The sequence below is a fragment of the Polyodon spathula genome, chromosome 24, assembly GCF_017654505.1.
Source record: "Polyodon spathula isolate WHYD16114869_AA chromosome 24, ASM1765450v1, whole genome shotgun sequence".
Taxonomy (NCBI): Eukaryota; Metazoa; Chordata; class Actinopteri; order Acipenseriformes; family Polyodontidae; genus Polyodon; species Polyodon spathula.
This window is the reverse complement of record NC_054557.1, coordinates 10,812,402-10,831,520: the sequence shown is the minus strand read 5'-3', so window position 1 is coordinate 10,831,520 and position 19,119 is coordinate 10,812,402. Positions and strand designations below refer to the sequence as shown.

General features: G+C 36.2%; 2 protein-coding genes across 13 annotated transcripts in view; both read right to left on the bottom strand.

The window, feature by feature from the left end:
- Positions 1–6,488, bottom strand: part of LOC121298967 (cingulin-like protein 1) — a 31,879-nt gene extending 25,391 nt beyond the window's left edge. The window contains exons 1-2 of one of the 3 annotated variants that reach the window (XM_041226367.1): positions 6,294–6,488; positions 5,865–5,902 (exon numbers count right to left, since the gene is read on the bottom strand). The gene's annotated coding sequence lies outside the window, so the exon portion shown is untranslated. Of the gene's footprint in view, positions 1–114; positions 213–5,864; positions 5,903–6,293 lie in introns of all 3 variants that reach the window. The other 2 variants (XM_041226366.1, XM_041226365.1) reach the window with 2 other exon arrangements.
- An 8,050-nt stretch (positions 6,489–14,538) lies between these two features.
- The window catches only part of LOC121298944 (transcription factor 12-like), a 102,076-nt gene continuing 97,495 nt past the window's right edge, over positions 14,539–19,119 (bottom strand). For 5 of the 10 annotated variants that reach the window (XM_041226289.1, XM_041226293.1, XM_041226288.1 and 2 more), the window contains 3 exons: positions 18,600–18,850; positions 17,490–17,643; positions 14,539–16,880 (listed from right to left, as the gene is read on the bottom strand). In XM_041226289.1, coding sequence (XP_041082223.1) covers positions 17,501–17,643; positions 18,600–18,850 — 394 coding nt within the window. In that variant the 3' untranslated portion in view covers positions 14,539–16,880; positions 17,490–17,500. The remainder of the gene's footprint in view (positions 16,881–17,489; positions 17,644–18,599; positions 18,851–19,119) is intronic. The other 5 variants (XM_041226291.1, XM_041226296.1, XM_041226297.1 and 2 more) reach the window with 2 other exon arrangements.

Genomic DNA, 19,119 nt, shown 5'->3' with positions numbered 1-19,119 from the left:
AACCAAGTCTGGCAAGCGTTTAACAAACTTAGAGACACTGATGTTTTGTACAGCAGTACTGCTGGTAAGAAACATTTACCAGTTTGCTATTATTTGAATGACAAAAACACAAACCTTCTGAACAACTTGTCCAAGAAACGAATTGCTTAAGACGTGTTTACAATCAAAGTTGGTATTTATTTCCACCCTCGGGTAAGTGATGAAAATGGATACTGAAAAAGATATTAGGGAGTTATTTTTCAATGTAATGCTACATACAGTGTTAGCTTTATAATACAGTACTGCATAGCAAGGGAACTAAAGACAGTGTACTTCAGTAAAGTGTTGAGGATCAGTAAAGTCAGCATATGGTTGACCATGAACAATTATCACCTAAATCTTTCTTCAAACTATTAATAGTTTTAGTAATAGATAAATGTATAATTTGCTGTATGATGCATTAAAAACACCAAGCCCAATACAATTGAAGCACTACAAAATCTATGTAAAGAAAACCAAAAAAAAAAAAAATCCTTTTGACCTTGTGTTTCCAGCCCATGCACGGTGCAAGCTTGGTTAGAAAAGCAAATGTTATGACCTCAATGGAAAGGGTCACAGCATATCGATCCTGTATAAATAAGACTACAAATAACAAAAACCACAAGAAACGACCCCTCGATATATCTTGTAATTGTACACCATGGGAACCAAGGCAATGCTCTTCAATGGTTATGGTAGGTCTTTTGTTTAAATATAAATACATATGCTAAGAAACCTGATGTGTCAAAGCTACAGTAGAACCATTTCTCTTTTCAGATCAGAGTTGGTTAAAATGGATGTCACAACATAGCAACGTCCCAGACATATCTGTCCCCTTTTCCTCAGAACCCGTCATTCCTGTATGGCTAAATTGTAATAAAGCTACACATACAGTATGTATGTATTTAATGCACCATGGAGTGAGTTCAAATGCCACCTTCATTTAGCATTTTAAAATATAAAATTGTATTTAGAGTTTTACCGAAATAAACTAAAAAGAGACTAACACACATTGCTGGATTTTAAGATTTTTTGTAACCATTGGTCCTTTATGAATTGTTTTAAATTATGGCAGTACTGAAATGAGCCGCTGTTTAGATGAACTATATAGACCCCGATGTTTTCAAGGGGAGAATGTCCTTGGCATGTGTGTTACCCCAAATCCATTGCTCAAAGATCACTGCCAAGCCACAGAACCTTAGGAGCAGGAAACGTGCACCATGTACAGTAGCCAGTCACCCAGCACATTGTCACATTGCTCCTCGGTTTTTATAATGCAATGCGCATACAGAATACAGTATACTTGGGGTTTAAGGCAACTATACTATACCCCTTTCTTTCTTCACAAAACTGTATTTTTATAAGATTTCATCATAAACTTTGTGTGTGTGTTTTTCACATCCCGTCTATTTTTATAATAGCTACCCTGGAGAATCAGTATGTTTACAGTGCCAATCAAAAGCAAACGTTTATTTGTGTGGGCTATACAGCAACTCCTTTTGATGCTCCAACTGGTCCAAAAATGTTTTATTTGCTTCCAGGGAGAATGTCCTGGAAAAACAACACACAATAAATGTACAACATAAACCAGTTAAACTTGTATCACTCCCACCTACATCAGTTTAAATACTTTCCTGCCTCAAATACGAAGGTAGGACCATAAATTCACCTTCATTATAAAGGCAGTTTTTTTTAACAAATAGAAAGGATAGAGTTATTGTGTGAGGGTGGAGTGCATTAGCAGACATTATGAGGCCATAAATTAATAAAAAAAGAAAGCAGAGTAAGCTTAAAGCATTCTAGTAGCATGGTGGAACAACTTAACAGGAGAGACAATGAATGCAACACAATTTTGACACTGTACGAAAAACTGACAATTGTTGGGGGCACGATAAAATGTAACTACAATATTAAAGTCATAGCTTATAGATGTTACAAGGCAAAACTCAAGTCGTTGAGTCTCTTCCTGTTCCCTTAGACTTCTTTCAAACAGAACAAAACAGACCCCAGCTGGTAAGTCCAAACCCGGACTTTCTACTGCAAAGGGATCAAAGGTGCTGCTTAACTGGGCTGATATTTTGTTTTTGTTTCTGCACGCACTCCACCTCACAGCTGCACTGGCTGAAAAACAAAACGTGAGCAGTAACGTGTCTCGTACACAGCCCAAGACACAATCACTTACTGTACAACTGCAAGCTGGAAAATATGAGGAGGAATCAGACAGAATTCTATACAAAGTTTAGAACAACACAGATAACTACAGTATTACAGCAGAGGTTTCCCGATTAAATATGAATATATAAATATATTGTAATGCTTTCCAGGAGGGGGGAAGGAGAACAATACGAGTGAGTAATACAGGGGCCTGTATACTCTGGAGAACAATTTAGACTTGGAAACACAATAGCTGCATTTTCTGAGGTGTTCCTTGCATTGTGCTCCCTGGCTGGCTGGTTTTCAGAGAGAGAGGAAATTAGAGTTTTGTTCCAAGCCATATATATATATATATATATATATATATATATATATATATATATATATATATATATATATTTTAAACTGTATCCTGTGTAGCTCATTTGGAAGATTGCAAAGGTGAACAGCTGGTTGAAGATCACATGTCAAATACTATATATCTTTGATCTTCCTGGGTACAAAATCTCATTTAACATTAGAAGACAATCCATCACAACCCTTTGGAGAAGCAACAGGGCACTGTCCTGTCCTGTCCTGTCCTGTGTCCTGTCCTGTCCTGTCCTGTCCTGCCCTCCTGTCCTGTCCTGTCCTGTCCTGCCCCTGCCCCTGCCCCTGCCCCTGCCCCTGCCCCTGCCCCTGCCCCTGCCCTCATGAAAAACAGAGGCTAGTTTTGTTTGTGTTTTTTCTGTAACTCAAAAAAGGAAAGGTTCTTTTGTTAATGAATCTTCATGGATCCATTCAAAAATATCCCACTCTGAATTCCCAAAAGAGACAATAAATGTGCTCTTGTGTACCAGAATAGTACACACCCCATTCTCCATAAACAACTAGCAGAAGTATCACGCTATGAAGAGAGTATAGGGATAATGAAGCAGTTTAAAATGATTAATAATAATAATAATAATAATAATAATAATAATAATAATAATAATAATAATAACAAAGCTGGCTGCATTAACCTGGAACATTGTGTAACTTCTGGATGGTTTTATTTTAAAAACCGTTATCAAATCTATGTAAACTAAAGTGTAAAATAAGGTTTTCGTTCCGTGCCAGTAACCCTTTTACTATACCTAGTGCAGCACACATGAGCCCGATACATTACAAACTGAGCTTTAAACAAAAAATACTCACTTTACCTTAAAATACACTGAAATACAACCTTCCTTACAAATGAGCCAAGAGACGCTATACTTAAGCCAGAAATACAGTTAGCAAGCAGATTCTATTCATTAGCAAAAAGAGAAAAACCTTATATTTCTATTCACTGGTGTCCAAGTAAGATAATGTTACTTTTGGCAAATCTCATTAGAAAAATGAAATAACAGCAATACATTTTAACAGTGAATGCCAGCTTTCATGAAGATCTCCACACTATACAAACAGATAGGTGAGCATTGTGTTGCATGCTGGACTCAAGAATTGGCTAAATCTGAGCAATAGTTAGCAATAGCTTAATAAAGGAGTGTGCCGAATACCACTTGAGCAACTCAATCAAGTTTTTGCAGGCACATGAGAAAGCTGTCCTCTAAGGTAAGTGCAAGGATGAAAAACTGACCCTATTTATATGTGCACTTAACAAAGATGTTACATAACTGTATCCAGCTGGTTGTGGAATAATTGAATTGGTTTTTAAAATCACATGGGGGCCTTTGCAGCCTTGGTGAGGACTGGATCTTTAATGTCTTTACTTTCTTAGTTAGGGATAAACACTGGTAGAAACCTGGGGGTGAGTCAATGAATGCTACAGAAAGGTTCCATTCCATGGACCACTTAATTTGGCCAAGTAACACAGATGCATTGGAACCCAAAAATGTAATTAAATTAAAATATATATACTAGTTATTTATATATTTTAAAAAAAATGAATCGTCCAATATTCAGTAAAAGAAAAACAAACCAAGTTCTACCTCAACTGGACCAAATATTGACAATATTTGTTTTTCCTTTATATTACCTGCTACCAATACCCATTTCCATTATGGAAAGCATAGATTTTGGACCCTGCAGAGAGCAACACTGTTAGACTTGGTTGCTCAGATTTTGCTTTGGAAGCGCTTGCTGTTGATTTCTATTTATTACGTGCTGCTTTTCTCTTACGCCTATTTACAGTTCTATGTTTTAAAAAGTTGAAATAGTTTAGTGTGTAGTCTGAACTTCACAAAACCTTGATTATCCCACATGGCCTTGCAAGCTGACCTTGTCTGTTCAGCAAACAAAGTCACCTGCAGAATTACCAGACTGTCTTCTAAATCAGAGTTCTACATCTAAAACAATGGCTCAGACAAGCTGCTGTATAAGGAGACTGGAACGAGTTTACTGAGCCCCAAGGCCACCCCTAAGTACAGAATGTTACTGTAAATGTTTTGAAGGGCTTCAGTGGGGTGGACATGGATAGCAGTGGTGGACTAAAAGACTACAAGGTTTTTTTGTTTTGTTTGTTTTTTAAACTAAAAGTTTCTTGGGTTTTTTTGTGTTTTTTTTTTTTTTTAGGAAACGCTTTGGAATTATATATCAGCATAGGTCAATCTTTATTCTTAACACAGTCAGTCAGTAGCAGGCTCCTATACACATTGTAAACATAGCATGTGGCAGTACAGAGATAATTGTGTTTAAATTGTTCGGGGAAGATAAGAGTACAATGATGTTGTAATGTATCTGCATACTTGCAGCACACGTGGTCTGGAGACCAGAAGAAACATTGGACCCCCGTCCTCCACTTTAAAATAATTGTCTGTTCAGAAGTATGACGATTATTCACTGCACGGGCAAATTTGTCCGAAAGTTTACTGCAGTACATTATTCACACCGAATCTGAATCACCGACAACAGTACATTTAAACAGTAATGTTTATGCATGACTAATCTTAACAGATTACTGGTTTACACAAGCGTTCAAATAACTGGTAATGAAAGTCCTAGGTGTTCAATTCTAGACAATGACTTAACCAAGTTCATGAATAACCAGCACTTCACATACAAAAACAGAAATGAGTTTACACCAGCGCACTGCTTTGTGATGAAAACCCTCAAAGCCAAATTAAACATAACTTGCAACTCCAGTTTAACACGACTCAAACACTTTTTGAACAAATGCAGTACACTGCAAATCTTCTTTACGTTCTTCACAAGCCTGTGCTGTATGTTGTATCGTACTATTGTTTGAAAAACACCCAGTGTGCACTGCCAGTTTGTCAGGTTCTATCGAGAATCAACGGAAACAGGTTACACTGAGTATTGCTCAAACATTTTGTAAACAATCTGTAACCTACGCCTGTAGGAATCTCTAGTATGAATCGGTAGTACTGCCGTTACAATTTCCCTGCGATTATTGTCATGCCTACCCATCTTAACCGTCAGTGGCCTTAACGAAATTGCTGGACAAGCCTTGTTTTAAACTTGTTCACTTTGAGAATACAAATGAGACGTGTCTGTAACCTTATGCGTTTGTGACAGTAAGACATAATGTGTTTTAAATCAGCGCAACTAAATGCATTACATAAAAAATATAAACAAACAATGTTTTGAAAATTGTCCGTGTTGTACAGTTGACGGAGATTTTGGACATCAAGGTTCGTTTTGCTTTCCAGTTTGTATAAAAGTAATCCGATACTTGTCTGAACAAAATGTTTATGATACGTTTAACTTACTTTGGTGCACTTAGAGTAGGTGGTCTTCTGACGGGAAGCTTGCAGAAGGACATGATCAAATAAAAGGCAAATTCAAAAGCTTTCAACTTATTAGTAAAACTATTTCTAGACAAAACATAACTAAAATACCAAGTCCTACTATTATCAATAAAAAGTGACTGAGCCGATTCATACAAAAACAACTCTAACAGCGTTTTATAAAACAGACGACTACTAATCAACAATAAAACATTGAATACATGTCATTTTCCATGTTTAAAAATAAAACAAAAAATACAATGTTCTGAGACGGAATCAAATTTCAAAAGCGTTCAGTGCACAAAAACTATTTTATAAACAGCAGTCGCTTTCCAACAGTGTAATTTACTTAAATCACACGAACTTTCTGTAGTGTCGCACATATATACAAAGAGAATGCTCTCTACGTACCTTTATTTAAATCTTGCTGTTCGTTTCTACCTCAAATCTTGAATTTTAGCTGCATAGAAAATCCCATGCTGTCGTGACTGTCTTTATTAAAGTCAAGTTTTTTTTTTTTTTTTTTTTCTTTAGTTTTTTTTTTAAGAAGTTCCAAGTTGTAATCTCACCGCTTGGAAACTGTGCAGAATAAACCCCGCCCTACTTTGACTGGTAGAGATTTATACCCTCCCACTTCCCGACTGGTGCCAGCAAACGCACAGGTAAAAAGTGACTAGGGTAACCCTAGCAACGGGACTCTAAAGCAGACTTCACGAGAAAAAAAAATGGTCACAGTTGTAATGCAATTTAAAAGGGGAAAATACAGGACACACACACACACACACACACACACACACACACACACACACACACATATAGTATATATATATAGTATATGTATAAATATATATATATATATATATATATTTAAGAGCTTCAGTAGAGCTTCAGTAGAGTTTCCCCTGTATAAAAAATAAATACAAATACAAATCCAGCTAAATTGTTTGTGTTAATAAGTTAAATAAATAAAAAAAAACATATTGTTATTATTGCAACTCCTAGTGCTGTTAGTAATCATTCAAATAATTGTTTACACAGGTTACAAACAAACACACTTAAAGTAGTATAAAGGTTAAACATACTGCATATTTTAACAACGTGTTACACCAGGGCTTTTTCTGTAATGAATAAATGGCACAAGTTATCAAATGTGTATCCCTAGCTGCATTGTGTATCCCTAGCTCCCTAGCTCTAGCTAACTGAGATTGCGGTCAGGCGCTCGTACCATTCAGACTTGCAGTCGTAGCATTGGATCAACACAGTAATTACAGTAAGAAGTGTTATACATAAACACAGCTGCAAATCCTCGACCTGTCTCCATCATAAAAGGAATACACAATGCATGCAAAAACACTCCTGTTTTTATCGAATGTCACGTTCTGAAGCTCTGAACTTTGTTATATTTGACTATGCTATATATATATATATATATATATATATATATATATATATATATATATATATATATATATATATAGTTTTGTTTTACCTAACTGTCTAAAGAGTGACACAGGTATGGAATATTTCCATAATGTGTGCAGCATTTACAATAAATTATAGTACGTTTGTAGTAGACTGTCTTCTCTCAATACCTTGTACTGGAGACCTGAAGAACAGCCTTCTTAACTGAATTCCCTCCCCCAGTGATCACACCCTGCTGTCTTAGAAGCATCAGTTCTGTTAATTAACACTATGAGTAATTTAATGGGTGAATATTTCTGACTAAGGTGTCTGATTATAAAACACAACTACAATTATAACTTCATAGGTAGGATTTAGTGCCAAAGTGGTTTGCAGTTTAATAATCAAGATTTTAATTGGACCTGAGGAAATAATATTAACCTTACACCATATTTTTGTAGACTGGTATTGTTTTCACAAGAGTTTAACTGTAAATCGCATCGTCGTTTAATTTGAGAAAGGATTTGCGGTATAGGTTTAGCACAGTGGGGGCACTGTAGCCTTTAGGTCGTTGGATTAAATCCTAAATACAAAAAATAAAAATAAATAATGTTAAAAAGACATATCATTATATTCCAGGTATTTGTTTAATAAGGATATTTTACTTTTTGGCAAGACTTTCTTGTTATACCGCTACTGGGTTGAGAAGTCTGCTAAAACAACAGAATCCAGGTATATGACTCGTGCATTAGTCAAATATTGAACAGTTGAACAACGTGTTCTTGTTCGATTTTAGTGAAATAAACCCGAATTAACACATTTTAGGGTTAGTGTTATATTTAATGTTACAAAGTATCCTTTAATTTTGCAGAAGTATTTGCAAACGAATAGCACCACCTAGCGCTCATTTGCACGTTTACACTAATCACGAGATACTACAATTGTGGAATAAAATATGATTAAAAAAAAAAGAAAGAAAACAGCATTCTTTTTGGAATCTGTTGAATGCCAACATGTTCACCAGTTAAAGAAGCGCATTGTTATTGATTCAAGAGGGTTGTCGGTTCGGGTGTAACAGGCTGTGATTTAATTGAGACCTGTTTCCTATGTTTTAATAATGGAATATGCCTCGGATTTGTGAATATGCCACTTTATGTCATATTATCTGAACAAAAACAATATTTAAATGCAGCAATGTAACAGCATCCACCCTGTAAACTTACTCACTCGTATATAAAGGCATAGGGATATCAGAACGATCAGAAAGAGGAGAGCATCTGCATTATGTATAAGATTTCTTATCAAACTTTTATCTATGTGTGTGACAAGATAGCTTATGTCTGCTGCTTAACTCCTTTCATCTTTGCTCCAGCTGTATTTCATCGAATTGCTTTGAACTGCAGGTGAGGCACTGGGGTTTTTTAAAGACTCCTTCAAACAAAAGTCCTATAGTTACAAATACAAATCGTTTGCCATTATTCCGAATGGTGCCAAAGTTACTCTAATAACAAGAATTAAAACTAAATTCTGGCTGTCATAATTCTGGAAGACCTCTGTTGTTTTCCCATGTTTCTTTGTGCTTAATGGTTCTTCAGAATTGATGTGATATTTTAACAGTTGACGCCATCTGCTTCATAGTATCGCTGAAGCCAACATAGTTGAAAGGGCACAATATTACACATGTAGACTAGTGTCCCCTCGGCTTAGGGAAGATCAGATGCTGCAAAGTGGTGCTGATGGCTCAGTAGAGCTGCTTCCTCAACTTTTATAGCATGGTGTTCAGCTTTATGAACTTGAATGATTCCATGACTCTCTTACGGGAAAAGCAGGGGTGTTAGGTGTACTGGCAAACCGAATTCAAAAGGTTTTCAATTCACTAGCCCCTGGACAATGTGGAGAAGATGTTTCTTAGTGGCTCTATCCTGCTTAAAGGAGTTCTGCAGGGTTGTCTTTTAAATATCTACAAATTCCACATTAATGTATAAACCAACAGACTAACAGAGCAGCCAGTGATAAGCCTGTTGATGCGTATAGAGCTATACATGGATTTTAAAATCTTGGTTAGCACTCCTTTTAAAGTCTTGAAATAAAAAGCAAAATAAGAAATTAGTGGCGATTACTTTTGAAAAAAAACACAATTGCAGAATCGATGAATCCCTGCTTGGCAAAACTGACCATCTTTGCTGATTCCATAGTCACGCATCTCCTCAGCCCGACCCAAAATGTATTGGGACATAAAAGGCGTTGTGCTCAGACAGAAGAGGTGGGTTTAATGTGCCACAACAACTAAAATTCCTTGCTATCCACATCACAAACCAGCCTGTAGTTTGCCTCAAAATAAACAAGGAGCAGTAAAACCCAACCCTAGTCTGCCAAGGGACCACCCTCGGGGAAACCCCACACTTGGACATTGTGTGTGCCAAAGACACGGTGGCATTTATGAGATCGGGATTCACACACACCGGTTCTATTTTTAAGAACACAATTGAGACTTTTCAGGCTACTCAAGTAAATATTTAATGACATTGCACAAGACTGGAGATATAAGGAGGTGGGTAGTTGCGGTTCTATAAACAACACTAATATTTTGGTTAGCATACAGAAAAATAAGTATACAATATAGGCTAGATTCTCAAAGCTATTTTAAATCGTCATAAGAGCAATTTATTTCTAAACCGAAAACGAAACAACGTAATACTGAATTATGCCCCTGAATTCAAAGTCTTACTTGTTTATTTCTGGTTTGGTAATTGTATTGGTTGATGTTCTCCCTTCTGAAAAAACAAATACTAAACAGCTTTGAGAATTTAGCCCAATGTCAAAGGAAAACATAATCTTTCTTCTGCAGCTGAAAAACTAATCTGGTGAACATCACATTTTGTGAACTCACATATGCTATCCACTGGTAGTAATATACAGAATAGACACAGCCTCAGAAAGCACAACACTCCGTATCATAAGAGTTTGAGCTACTGCTGAGTGGGAATAGTGCCCCCTACTGTGCGACCAATACAGCACCCATCAAAGCACTGATCAGACAAATTTCTCAGATCTAATGAGATAAAAAATCTCAGCTCCTTTTGCCTGCAAATTTATGGCTCTGTCTTAGTGAGCATTTTGAAAGGACTAGTCCTAAAAAGCATCTGGACAACGGTGCAAATGAATGCGCCATTCGTGCCTAATTCTTCCTTTGATGTTTTGCCTCTTCGATTAGAATTGATTACATTTCAGTGCTGTGTCCTGGATGTCTGAACTCGCAGAAGAATCTCACTGTTAAAAAAAAAATCACATTGATTTGCAGACACAATCAGCTTGTTTACTGGAGATTAAAATGCTGACAAGAAGTGTATCTACCAGAAAGAGTCGACTGGAAGGGAGCCTGCAAGTAAAGCTTTATTTCTATCCTAAAAACATCAATTTTAAGCCTGCTCTCTTCTGTACTTTGTAATGTTTTTTTTTGTCTTAATCACCTCTATTACCTTAAAATTGCACATTTCTGATGGTGATTGAAAAAAACAAACATTACAAAAAAACACACATTTACATTAAATTCAGAGTTGCCAATATAACATGACCCAGTTTGAAACATGCACATCAGTTAACAACGTAAACTAGTACATTTCAGTAATAAAGCACTATTATTCTTTAGCAAATGAATAGGACAGAACTGTTATAGTACAGTAGACTCAAGGTAATGTTATTCCCAACCTTTGGTAATAATGATCACGCAAAACATTCTGTTAAAATGGCACTTTACTTTCAAGCATGGTCTGGTGCAGGGGTCTCAGACTCAGTTCCTGGAGGGCCACAGTGTCTTCTGGCTTTCGTTCACTCAATTACTTAATTGGTCTAATTATTTGATTAACTAGGGACACATTTAACACTTCTCTTCAGGCCTCAAAATGTTCCATATGTAGCGTGCTTTGAATCAAGTGCATTTTTAAAACCATCAACTGTAAAATATGAAATCGGTCAAATTCAACAAATAATTAGATCAAATATGTTAATTGAGAGTTTAAGTTGGCATGAAAACCAAAAGACCCTGCCGCCTTCGACGACTGGAGTTTGACTCCCCTGTTTGTTTCTTTTGGCCAACATGCAGTTTTGTTTTGTGTTTTGTGAAAGTATTTTTAAAAACATTTTATTTAATTTAATTTAATACATATGCGCATTTCGTACCCCACTGCTGTCTGTGTCTGTTTTCTTCCGGGTCTGTGATGTCGCCACACATACACCAGCCTGCCACACCCTAAAAACAAATGCCAACTAAAAACAATAGAGTACAAAAAGACACCAGGAGTCCAGAGAATACAGACAAAGTCCCTAGATCTTTTTGGCTGTCAAATAATAATAATAATAATAATAATAATAATAATAATAAATTAGTGGAATATAATAATTAAGGTGTGCAAGTTTGTAATTGGTTCAAACATAAACCTAGGGTATCGACACTCTCCCAGGACGTTTGTTAGCCATCCTGTGACCTAAAGTATATATCTACACTAAACGTTCAATAGTTGACTACCAAAATCAAATAAACTGAAAAACTCCTGACTGTGACCCTACCGTAACTTACAAAGTTTCGAGTCTGACATGCTTTTTTTGCACGTGTCGCAAGATATTGACATTTTGTGAAGCAAGTCCCTGGTGGTAATTACAGGGTGAGCCTTGATTTTTGCTCAATAGAACTGGATAGAACATGAAAATCATTCCATCCCTCTTATCTCAAAACAATACGTTCAACTGTCACCAGCTGGTTATCGTAACAGTGTTATTAGCCTGATGAAAACACCGTCAGCTCGCTGTGCATTTCACAAAGTGTATCTGCATAAAAAATAAGCAATTCTACAGGAATGCAATTATTTGTAATTAATTGATTCACAAGTCACTGTAAAACTGTGGCTTTATAAGACAATGAACAATAATATGACAGTTATTCATTTCGGATTACTTGCTTCAAAAGTCAGATTCATCAGGCAGACTTGATTTTTGAGGGTTATTATATTGAGAAATGTGGAGAACTAGAATCAATATATATTTACACACAGCGGTGGCTCATAATATGTTATCATCGTGGCCCCTTTTAATCAATATTGTGGACCTAAACACTGCCGCTAAAAATGCTGGCAGTATTTAAACCATGTTTCCAATCTCAAAATAAAATTGTTTAAGAGTGTCAATACATCACCATTACAAAATTGCAGTTACTTGCTGAATTTTCTGCATTTGTCTTAAAAATAGCCAAGATACCGTCTGGTTATATTTTAAAGTAGACCAGAATTTTTTTGTGTGTAGTTATCGTACAGGTATTTATTTTCCATGATCGTGTAAGTTGATACAAAATACATAAAATGTATCTGCCAACGTATTTATTAAAAGTGATGGAATTTTGTTTGGATCAAAGAAATGAAGACATCCCTTATGCATTAGCTACAAATGGAAATTGCTGCCCATGTAATGAAATTCATAGAGACATGCACAGGACACACAAGAGTCTATCAGATTTGCCTCAGAATCAGGCGCATTCCTATGTATATAATCATCAAACTGTGAATGAGTGACAAATCCTTGTAATAACAGTATCTACAGAGATATTCTAAGACGGCATCAACCTATTTATGTCCACAAATTACGGTGTGATAATATGTAGTGCTTGTCTCCAGAAAACAATTTGTTTAATGTATGTCAGTGTTTAATACTCAAGTCCTTTCCTGTGAGGAAACAATCTAATTCCACTGAAAACATTAATCTAAAACTAATCTTCCAGGGGAATGCTGCAAGACAGAGTTTAATTCTGGAATGTTCCATGCATTTGTCTCTGTATGACATCTCAGTTCAGGGGTAGGCTAAATAAATAAATAAATAAATAAAATGTTTTAATTAAACAGCACACTGTACATCATAATCAAAGTCACTGTGTAAATAATACGTGTCGTAAAACTGAGGGTTTTGTCATAACGTGACAATGTATCCACAAATAGTGTTGTAAACAATAAATATTGAACACTGTAAGATGTTATGACATACAACAGAGCATATTGCTATGATTCTGGGAACAGACACAGCTGTATTAAAAAAATATATATATTCTTATACAATTCCATATCGCTTTCTACAGCTCTTGTATGACAAACTGTTATATTTTAAAATAGTCAGGCAATCCATCATATTAGCGAAATAATCCAATACTGCAAATTAAACACAGTATGGTATCAAAATACCGACCCCCATTAGCTCTGTATTAATACCGCTTCACACCGTACGCAATGCGACAAGCGAAAGCGTCATACGACACAACGTACCACGACAAAAAAAAAAAAAAAGAAAAAAAAAACATGTATTTTTGATGCAAGCCGTTCACACTTTCCGCGATTCGACGGGCAACACTGAACTGTCACGAAATAGGTGGGAAGGAAAAAAAAAGGATTGGGGTCTATTTTTGCAATTTTGTCTCGCAACAGCTTGGGAACCGACCAACGAGGAACAGCTTCCCTTGAGCGCCTGCGGTAAACAATGGCGGAACAAAAGCTAATTCCTGCAGTATCAAAATACCCCGAGCTGTACAACAAAGGACACAAAAATGATAAAGACATGGCAATGAGAACATCTGGCAGTCAATTTCCAGGGAACTGGATATAGCTGGTGTGTGTGATTACCTTTTACTGAAATAAATATTATGAAAAGCTATTATGTAGTCTACATTTTAATTAGCTGTATAACAGGACTATCATAGGTGTGATTTTTTTTTTTTTTTCGGAGGAGAGTTGCCACTGGTGTGAAAGGTGGTATCGCAGCGTAAAGTACAATTTTATCCCATGACAAATCGCATCGCATCCAGTGTGTGGAGACCTTTAATCCTGCAGGTGTTTTCTCCAACCGGAATAATTTGGTTTTCTGCTTTTTTTTATCACCAGTAAAACCAGTACAATAAAATGCTGTGAAAAGAGCTTTAGGAATTTAAGTCGGTGGAACTATAATTTGCCGCTGGTTAGATTAAAATAGAGCCCACAGCCTCACCCAGTGGCTAAATGGGGAGAGTATCTTAAAAGCTTATTCAGACTTCCATTCATAACATGTATCGCCCAATCAATGCAGTATGTTCTGTCTTGTTCTACATAAGAATGGGTGCTGTCCAGCATTTTCCTGCACACCGTTACAGCACACAGAGACCTTTTTTTTTGTTTTAAATAAGGAATCCCACAGATTAGAAGAGAAAGAAACACACACACACACACACACAAGAGTTGTTAAAAAAAGATGGCACATTTATTGCTAAATAAATGTTATATACATATTGTGTTTTCTGTTACATTGACAGAAAAAAATGGAACCTCTTGCTGCTGGTTTTAAATGTTTGTCAACAATACCTTGAAATTTGACACAGGTACAAATCTGCATTAACCAACAATGAAAACTGGAGAACAAGATGAGAACCTATTCATCTTGAACATTTAGCTTGTACAATACTCCATACATACTACACAGTGTGCTAGAACCCTACTATGTTCTTAGGATGCTATTTTTAAATTTCTGATCTTAAGTGGACAGGTTATGGTAAATAACTGTACATTTTTACTACCTAATATAGTAAAATAAAGTATGAAACTTTTTACTGAAAACTTTTTCGATTTCAAAAATCTAGAAAGAGTAATATTTAGAATTCAAGAATTTTTTGTTTTTAAAAGATTATTGTATAAAAGACTAACTACAGTGAAAAATAAGCCAAATGTTTTTTTTTCTTTCTTTTTTTTATTAAATTTTTTTATTATTATTATTATTATTTTTTTTTAATGAAGGAAAGCTTCTGGGCATAATGCAAAGTCTACTATAGCCAAAAGGACAAGCGCAGAAACAGGCTTAGAAAAAACAAAACAAAAAACAAAAAGAAAAAAAAAAAGAAATGAAAATGCCAGGCAGTAACACGTGATAATGTGCACGCTTTTTAAGCAAAACGTTTTGTTTTTTTATCATAAAACACTGAAATGAAGAACATGTTCACATATATAGTCAGTCCAACCAACCACGGATTTGTTTTCTTTAAGAAAGAGTAAACTGGTAATGTCCCCCCAGCCCCCCCAGTTAGCATATGTTATATCTATCTTAAATGCCACTATTTGTTCTTAAAATGACTTAAATTAATGTTTAAAATGTTGCTGTCAACCAACAGTTAATAGGAAAGATGAACACAAACGTTGTGACAGTCTCCTCGTAAGATGGCTATGAGTGGAAGACAGCCTACATGGAAGTTAAAGGATATGGATAAATATCATTACAGAATTGTACTGTGTAGTGCTAATGCTTTGAAAGTTTCATCTGTCAATACCACAAACAGCTTTTATGGATAGTTATTGATACTTACGACCTCTCAACTAGCTCTGGGTAACAAGAAAACAATAATAAACACACACACACACAAATGATAAGAGAAAGCTGTGGCCCTTGTCTTCCCCTGCATTGTTCTTGTTTCACTACCTGCCCAGGTGGACCAAGGTTCTTACCCACTCCTCTGAGCATGGTCGTTTAGTAAAGAGTTAGTGCACACTCACAGCTAACACTTTACACGCACAATATTAAAGCACGATACTGCTGTTTCCGCTGCTGCTTGGAAAACAAAGCAATTTTAACAAATTAGATATTTTCTTTTCTTCTATATCACACTTCACGTTACAAGCTTTACTATAAAGCCTAGAAAAGTTTTTGTATATAATTACAAATAAAACAAATTAAAATGTGTTTACTTTGTATAAAGATTTTTTTGTTTGTTTTTTGTTTGTTTTTTTGACCAAAAAAAAGGAGTTACAATTAAATGCAGGCCAAATGATACTATGGTCACAGCAGTGATATTCAAGCAATTCCTGATATCACAGCGGTTTGCAAGTTGACGTTAACCTTGGAGTCGGGTGCTGAAGGTTAAAATATGACCATAACTGAACTGTTCAGATAACCAGAGACCAAAAAAATAACATCTAAGAAACAACTGCTCTATAAAGGAACATTGTGTTACACTGAAAACACTATATGGCAAAAGGAATGGAAAGGACAGTAATACTCTTCCCTCCCTTTCTTAAGACACTAAGAGGTATGCAGGGAATGCTAGGGCTCCAAAATAATATTGATAAGATTGTGTTTTTGCTCTCTGTATATGAACAGCTTTAACAAATGCTGGCGTCAGCTGAAACTTCATCAGATGTTCCAACTGACATCATAATCTTCCCTTTAGACGTAGACCCTGGAGCTCAGTGACACAATAAATAACATGTTGTGGTTACAATGCATTCGGCAATTCAGTTTAGGCACAAGGCAACTTGCACGAGGAGTGGAGAGATCGCAACTGTTTTAGATGCGACAAACGCTGCCTGCAACAGAATGACGGGAGATGAAGTTCACTCGCGGGCTGAAATTTCCGATTCAACGTTTCATGTCTTCACAGGGATATATGGACGTAGGCCAGTTTCTTCAGTCACAAGATTGCTTTTCTGGGTTTTTGCTTCAGGTGGTTTGTCTTTTCAAATTTGTGTCACAAAGAGTTAGTATTGTCTGTCCTTGTGTTGAAAGGTCACCCACTCGTTATATTATAAACTTGATCTTGATTCTGATCTGAAGACAATAAAAGCGGTCTCAGTTAGCAAAACAGCAAAAAATACATTGTAATAATGCCATCCATAAACTAAAAACATGTGATTCTGTCCTTCAATACAATGTAACTGTTATTCTATAGATGTAATCTAAAGCTATGGCCAAAAGTTTTGCATCACCCTATAGAAATAACAAATTCTGCTTCATAAAGTCGAATGAAACCTGCTGAATAATGTTATGTTAACATATTGAATTATATATACTTAACGAAAAACTGACAAATTCAAAACTGACATTTCAAAATCTAACATGAAATACTCTACTAATATTATGGCTTCCAGTAGACTTTTGCAATATCATTTGTTGTTTCTTTGATTACATGATGTTAAATTAAAGATCTAAATTATGTTCATATAGTAGTAAAATTGTAGGTGATGCAAAATGTTTGGCCATAGCTGTGTAATTGTACTGAAAGTTATTCTTATAGAATTGCCTGTTCTTCCAAAAGCTTAACACGGACAAAAACATTTTCTAAGTTTTGCAAGTTCTTTTCCCACCCCCCATAAACGCACTACTGTATTAACTTTCTGTCTTTACAAATTTTATATATTTACAAAATAAACATGATACCTGTCAGGTGTTCACATGTGACCCATAGGGTTTGTAGTGTCGCACAGTCCAGGGTGCACTCCTTGGTGAGCTGCAGGAGGCTCTGCCGATACGGCAGAAACTTTCTCCTCTTCCCTCCTCTTAAGGCAGGCTGCTTTGGGATTTAGGTTCCTCTCTAGAAATTCAGAAGAAAAAAAGGAAACACAATCACTGCACATGATTAAAAATTGCTGGTAACAATTACAGCCTTGACTTAACTAAACTAACCAAGTCTTTGTTTATACGCTGTAACACATATACCACACTGATGGCAACACAGGCACAGCAAATACGCTGCACAGTATGGCTTATGGCTGTTAATACTGAAAACTGTAGATGGCCGTATCCCTACACTGTATGCATGCCCTGCTAAATCTTTTTCAAAATAACATGACTGTAAGGAGATTTTGATTGCAACCGGATTTTAATCAACTTGTTCAGTGATGCTTTACAGCCCATGTTGTCTTATTTAAAACCATTTCTCTGATTGCTCACTTTGAGGGGGTGATATCTTTGGCCAGAAACAACTGCCAATAAGTACAGTAGAAGCAGAAAAAAAAGCAGCACTTACATTGAAACAATAAGCAATAACATATCCAATACAACCAGATTGTTTAAAATCAGGTCACACCATCTGTACTGATCAAACAGATTCTGTTTAAATTGAAACATTTGGGAAGGATTTGAGATCAAAAGGGCCGGAAACTAAATTGCGGACACATGTGAAGAACATAATAAACCTGGGAAGGCTTTCCTCTGAAAAAATAGGCCTGTGCAACTCTTAGTCAGGCAGGCAAGTACAACGTATAATTTTGCTGCCCTAGCACAGAAGATTTCTTCCTCAATAGCCAGTAAATTTGCAAATAAACCACTTGAAAGAACAAATTACATACAACAACAGGGCAATAGCTCAACAGCAAAGAGAGACAAGTGAACAATTCCACAATCTCACACTTTGACTGCTTCATAGGAAACACTGCTGTTTCAACACAAGAAAACTGCAGACATCCAGGCAATAATTAGCTGTGCATGTCTCTGCTAGCCGGTTATACTGCCTACAATGGCAGTGCTGGCAAACAGTGATCTACTTACCTCTGACTTGTTGCTCAAGATTAAGGATCACAGCGACAGCCTGGTGAAGAATAAGCAGCTTCGTCTGAGGCTTCTCACTCTTCAGGTGCAGCTGACACATGCGGCCCAGCTCTTTGAATGCTTCGTTGATGTCTCGAACCCGCAATCGCTCCCTGGAGTTGTTGGCCATCCTCCTCTCGCGCTCTCTCTCTGCCTTCTGTTCCGGGTTCAAGTCCTCATCCTCGTTAATACTGCTGAGAGGTGAACACAGACTACAATACATAAACCCCTGGGAAGCCCACTTTTTAACGAGATAATAAATACTGAGCCACATTTTCACTCTTATTTTGAAAGAAGTAAAAGATCCGTCAGTTTTATAGAATTACAGCCAAGCATCTAATGTAAATATTACAAACGTAATGTCTCTTAAGCACTCTCACATTGTTTAATATCTTTTTATTGTGTTCAGTCTCCTTTCAATTAATTAAAGACAGGAGTTACTGACTGTCAAATTTATATATATACATATATATATATATAC